General features: G+C 39.0%; 1 protein-coding gene across 4 annotated transcripts in view; it reads right to left on the reverse strand.

Annotated features, from left to right (window-relative positions):
• Positions 1–6,000, reverse strand: part of TRPM6 (transient receptor potential cation channel subfamily M member 6) — a 115,833-nt gene that overhangs the window by 20,534 nt on the left and 89,299 nt on the right. For all 4 annotated transcript variants that reach the window (XM_019555265.1, XM_019555268.1, XM_019555264.1 and 1 more), the window contains exons 31-32: positions 4,781–4,806; positions 1,542–1,592 (exon numbers count right to left, since the gene is read on the reverse strand). In XM_019555265.1, the coding sequence (XP_019410810.1) occupies positions 1,542–1,592; positions 4,781–4,806 (77 nt within the window). The remainder of the gene's footprint in view (positions 1–1,541; positions 1,593–4,780; positions 4,807–6,000) is intronic.

Raw genomic sequence — 6,000 nt, forward strand, 5'->3', positions numbered from 1 at the left:
CCGAGTACTGCAACCACACATTTGTAGATGCCTGGCACCCTAAGTGCAATTCAAAACCCTGTAAAGTCCCTTGTCTCCTTATACTGTCCATGAGGAGAGTTAGGTGCCTGAGATGCTTTGTTCTACGAGGTGGGCAATAAAGCTTAAAATTTGCTCAGGCAGAAACAGGAGCTCAACTCAGGTCTCCACCTGCTGGGTGAAAGTTCTATAACAAGACTATTCTACATCTTGGGGTTGACCCCATTATTACCGCCTGAGCTGGATTTTGAATGAAAACTGCTACCACTTCATTGTGTGTGGCCTAGTCTCCTAGGCATGCACATATCCAAATCAAAACCCCCTGTAGAGAGGGCCAAAGGAATGCCTGGTTTCTGGATCCCAGTAAGACTTATACCTGAGCTAGGAGTTTAACCGCTCTGCCTCCTCAAGACTGAGGTGTTTGTAGGCAACCACAGGGGCAGAACATCTAGACAGCTTTAATGTCAAAAAACAACTTTAACATTAGCAAATGGGGGATTTCAGGACAGTAATTGTGGATTGAGGAGGCTAAATTTCACCTGAGTCCTACTTTAAGTACCAGAGTTTTTTGGGAATAGCTACAAAATGCATCAAACATCATATAGGAAGTTGTGGTAACAAATACCATCCTAACCACAAGGCCATCCTTGAATTAAGCCTGAAAAAAGTAGAAATCAGAATCCCCTAAAAGCATATACTTTTGTCATACAATCCTAGAGTGTGGTGAAAATACAAGCTGATTAAACAACATACGTAAATAGATACTGGGCAAATTAAAAAGTGACATAATATCATTAAAGTCGATGGAGTTGTACCTAGCCATAAAACAAAAAAAAAATCAGACACTCTTCAGTGTGAATATGGAATACTTTCAGCATTACAACCAAACAACACATGTTTATCTGAGGTTTCCTACAAAAAAATCTAAAGTAGTGTGGACAACAGGGGCATCTACTGGCAAGTTCTGGACAAGTCTCCAACTAATCCAGATATATACCTTTGTAGAAATCTATGTGCGTGTTTAATTTAGGAACAAAGCAGTATTGTGGGAAATCAGTGTCCCATGATTTATTGACACCAGGAGTTCAGAAGCATATAAAACTTAGAGTTAGTCCAGGTCAAGTAAACTAAAGACATCTACACCTGCAGTCAGGAAGAAGGGAGCAAGTACAATAAATGCTGTACTTCCAGACTAGGAAGTGACAGCTTTTAACAGCTGTCATCTGTCAGGAATTACAGTTCAGTTCTGTACATTTTCTTTGATTCTGAAACTGAGCTGCTGAATTCTGATATCTACCCTTTTTCCCTTATAATTTGTCAACAAATACCGGAAAGGAAATGTTTAGTACAGAGATGAGGATAATTTCTCATTTTTTCATTGTAGTATTAGGCACAAATTAATATACCACATGGGCAATAGTTTGACTCTTCAAAGTGGTAGCCACAGAAGATGACAGGGAAAGAATTAATGTGGTTGTTAATGGCAAAATTACTCAACTCTCATCCAGGGGCCTTCTGCTTACCTGAATAATGATAATGCAGATCCTGTGATGTTTTGAAGCAGGCTAAGATTTCTGTAACAATTTTAAAGGATCATTATGTTAATTATTGTAGCAGAGATAAATGTATGATTCTGAATCCCTTCCCTTCCAGTTTGTCATGAAACAGATTAATCAGAATTACTGTCTCAGCACTCCGAAGAGGGTACTTACTAATAGACTTTAACTATGTTATAATGTACGGTATGTTGGCAGTTCTCAGTCATCAATGTAATATAGCCATACAATTTATTTATATAGGGAAATGGAGGGAGACTAGCAATATTAACCTCAAGGACATGTAGTTTCTCAGAGCCAATTACACCTCTGGGATGTTAAAAGCACTTTGCTGTCCATCATGCTTCACAGCATCCCAAAGGCATGATTTTTCTAACTCCATCCTCAGTCATTAAGCATTCCATTAACTATACTATTATACCAAAGTTATAATAATACTGGTCCATTAACCCATGACATCTAAAATGTTGTAAAAATATAAACAGGCATATAACTAGTTGGCTAGATAAATATAAAGAGACACCGCTAGGTCAGATTTGATCTAAAAGCTTTGTTGTATGAGAAGAAGCTTTTGTAATATCTAAATTAAAAGAAATGTGTTTGTTAGTTCTTTTGTTTGATGAAAATGATTGGTTAGATTGGGAATGGGAACTCTGAAATCACCTTTCTCTTAAAACATTATACTATTTATGTAAGAAATAGGATTATTATAACTGAAGGAATGCCCACACCCAACTTAGCCTATAGCCTGGTGGTTAGAGCACTCTTCATAGATTTGAATCAGAGAAAGCATTTAAACCTCAGTCTCTTACATCCTGGACAAGTGCTCTAGCCACTCATCTATTGTATTAAGAGTGGCTGCAGACTGAAAGGTGGTGGTGGCCATTGCTGCATTCTTTTTGTGGAGCCATGCAGTAGGTATGCCCTGAAAACTCTCTCCAGATCAAACCCTCAAAAGGAGAGACAGAAAACCTGGGTATATGCACATGTTCACTGTACCTAACCTGTGATTTAAGCCTCTGTCTGGGGATGGGAGGTGTCAGGGAGTTAAAAATAGGGCTGAGGTGGGGAGGACAAGTGAAGCCCTGGGGCCAGGATGAGTAGCTGGGCTTTCCTAGCCCCAGGAGTGCTCCAAACATGTACAGACATTCAGTAGATCAGACTAACCCATTCCCAATCTAACTTAGTTAATCTCCTCAGTCCCTTTTTGTCCTATTTAGCCTCCCCAAATGTCTCTGCAGCTAGGCACTTATATTGACCTAACCCCAGTTAGGTTGATCTATGTGTAATGCCTGCATGTATGCCTAGGAATCCCAAGGTAAGCATCCAGGTGTTAAAGTCCCAGGTCCCAAGGTAAGTATCAAGCTGTTAAAACCTGTCTTGAGTGAAATGCTTCTAAAAAAAACATTAATGTTGAAAATGTAGGCACCTACAGGTTTCAGGGCCAAACCTTGTTTCTAAGTGTGAACCTATTCTACTCTGAGTCCCTGAAAAACTGTCATTAGCCAATTTTTGAACTGTGCCTTTATCCTAGCCTTAAAACCAAGCGACAAAAAACAGTGAGGAGGTAGAGGACATACCCATATGTTTGTATGTTAATAGTTTTTCCAGGGCTCAAGCAGGGTGGAATATGATCATGCTTAAAATGCCAGAAAGGGGACACAGAATTTGGACCTAATAAGTCCTCTCAAAGTTATGCAGCAGCTAAGAAGGGGTTGTGAGATTACAAATTTGAACTTAAGTGTGCAAGGCCTTTCATAGACTTAACTCAGTAACCTTCCCCATGTTCTACAAAATGATGTTTATTGGTAACAGCCATGGCACAGATAAGGCCTCTGGCACATATTACACTTAAGACATGATTATCCAGTTAATCACACCTTAAGTGACTACCTGGCTACATGTTCAATCAATTAATGGCATGATAAAATAAGGAATAATCCACAAAGTTATTACACAAAAAATGTCTAATAACTTTGTGGCTGGCTCCCATTATGCCATTAACTGAACACGAGACCAGGATGAGCTTCCCAGCCACAGGGCGTGCCTGGAAACCTGGATCAGCTGAAGGCTCCCAGCTGTGGGAGCCTGATATTTGCCAGTGGAGGCAGAACCTGGGGTCATGATCTTGGGCTCCCCCCTTACCAGCAGTAAGGTCTGATGGGATCTGATGCTTGATCTGACAATCACACCTCCTACCATGCATGTACCACATAGCAGGAAGTGTGATCATGGGGATCATTCTTCAACGCCAATGGCACCTATACTTGTACATCTCCCAGGGACCTGAAAGTTGAGGCAGCAGGGCAGGATCATGTACAAGAGACAAGAGAGAAAATATTTGGGGTTGTAAATGACCCCACCTGAAACACTTTTAAAAACAGACAGTGAACACCAAGTGCCTGCCAAATAATTTTAAGGATTTTTTTTAAATCTGCTTTTAGGGAAGCTTCCATTTTTTCAGATGAATCAGCCACTAAAAAATCCAACTTGCAACTGCAACATCCTACAACTGGAAGACTGCAGGAAAAACTGAATATAAATGTAACTAGGAAAGGGGGTAAATAAGTGTGAAGCTGACTAGCACTGTTTTTGTGGTACACTAGTATTATTCTTCAGATGCTCAAGTACATATCAAAGTTGCCTGAGAACATATATCCTCTCTTGGACACTGGACACAAAGGGGACCCAAGTCCTCAAAGACTTTGCAACTTCTGTGACAGCCTCACATGGAGAAAAATCAGCCACAGGCTTCTACCCAATTTAGCCTCCGAGACATATTTCTGCTGTTGAAAATCTCCAAGTATGATCAGAAATGAAATGACAGTCTCTATCCCCAACTATAGCTGAAGTTTCCCACTAAACACAAAGTCTCTTTGATTTCCAGGGATAGAATTCCATCTCTTTCTTTATAAATGTATCACCATTTATTCCTGCTGAAAAGGTGTGGGCTTTGTAATGTTGGTCAGAGCAAAAAAGCTTGAATATTTTCTGTAGGACATTATAATTAGCATATGTAAAAAATCCCTTATCACACAATATGTAGTTACTATTCTTCATGTTGGCTGTTAATTTTTCTTAATCCTCATCCTCATCTATCCCTATGATGGATTAGTTTCCCCACCTACTTTTGTTCTTCAGCATAGTGAAAACGGGATTTACAAATAAAAATTGAAAAATAAATAGTAAATCAATCAAAAACTTACTGTCCATTCCATCTGAACTTCTCAACCTGTTTAAAAAATTAGCAATTGAGATTTTGCTCAAAAAAATTACATGTGAATTTTTCTTGTGATTAAACCAGCAATGATATGAAGAGATTTAAACCATGTTATTGCTAAACTCAAAAAGATTTCATCTCAGTGTTTAAACCACAGCAATCATTAGCAGAAAGCATTTGTTGCAGTGACATAAAATTAAATCCGTGGCTACTAAGTGACAAATCCTTTCCTCTGTCCTTCCCCCTCTGTTGTTTCTATTGTCCTGTGTTTATAATTCTGTGCTATTGTTGGTCTTGTTTACATAGTAATAAAAATGTTGTTTAAAGAGCACTTCAAATCAATAAGATATAGCATTTGTTTTAACATTTTAGCTGGTTGTGGCACACTGGTTTTAATTTATGCCACTGTCCTCTACTGGTTGGAATGACTCTCTCAGTTTTTGGTCATAGCATTGCATTGTATTAGCTAGAAAAAGCAATTAGCTATTACAAGACTATAGTGTAAACTCAGATGTTACTTATCATTGTGTTCTTTTCCCCAAATGGCAGAATTCTACATAAGTTAATGTGACTCTTCGCTCACACCAGCATAAGTCAAGAAGAGCTCCACTAGAGACAGGTCTAATGTTAAATGGGGGTAAATGACAGCAGAATTAGCTCATGCATGCTTTGATCCCAAATCAGCCTTTGTGTAGTTTGGCTACTGTCTAAAATAAGTACCCATGAGCCGTTAAAAGAGCATGACAAAATCATGCGAGATGTGACATTGCCTTATGCCTATTCTATGAGACATGTTGCTAAGACTGATGAATGCGAGAAAGAGAAGAGGCAAAAAGAGGGGGAGGAAAAAGAGGAGAGCAGAAAGTACCACAAACATTAAGATAATTATCAAACAAGCATGAAAAAAATCAAGATATTTGAAAAAGTAAACAAAAAGTGAGACTTTTCCAACCAGCATAATTTTATTTTATATAATCAGAGCTTAGCTGCTACTGAAAACTCTTTATAAAAAAGTTAAAATATTTTGCAAATGCAGACAGACTTACTGCAAAGAGTTGAAGCAAATGACCTAGCCAACCTCCTGTGGCTTAAAAGGAAAGCCTACAAAGGATGAAGGACGGGATTCACCTCCAAGGAGGATTACTCCGCGCTGGTCCGGTCCTGCAGGGAGCAAACCAGGAAAGCCAAGGCTGCAACTGAACTCCA

This window comes from Crocodylus porosus, unplaced genomic scaffold, assembly GCF_001723895.1.
Source record: "Crocodylus porosus isolate Cpor-Errol unplaced genomic scaffold, CroPor_comp1, whole genome shotgun sequence".
NCBI lineage: Eukaryota > Metazoa > Chordata > Crocodylia > Crocodylidae > Crocodylus > Crocodylus porosus.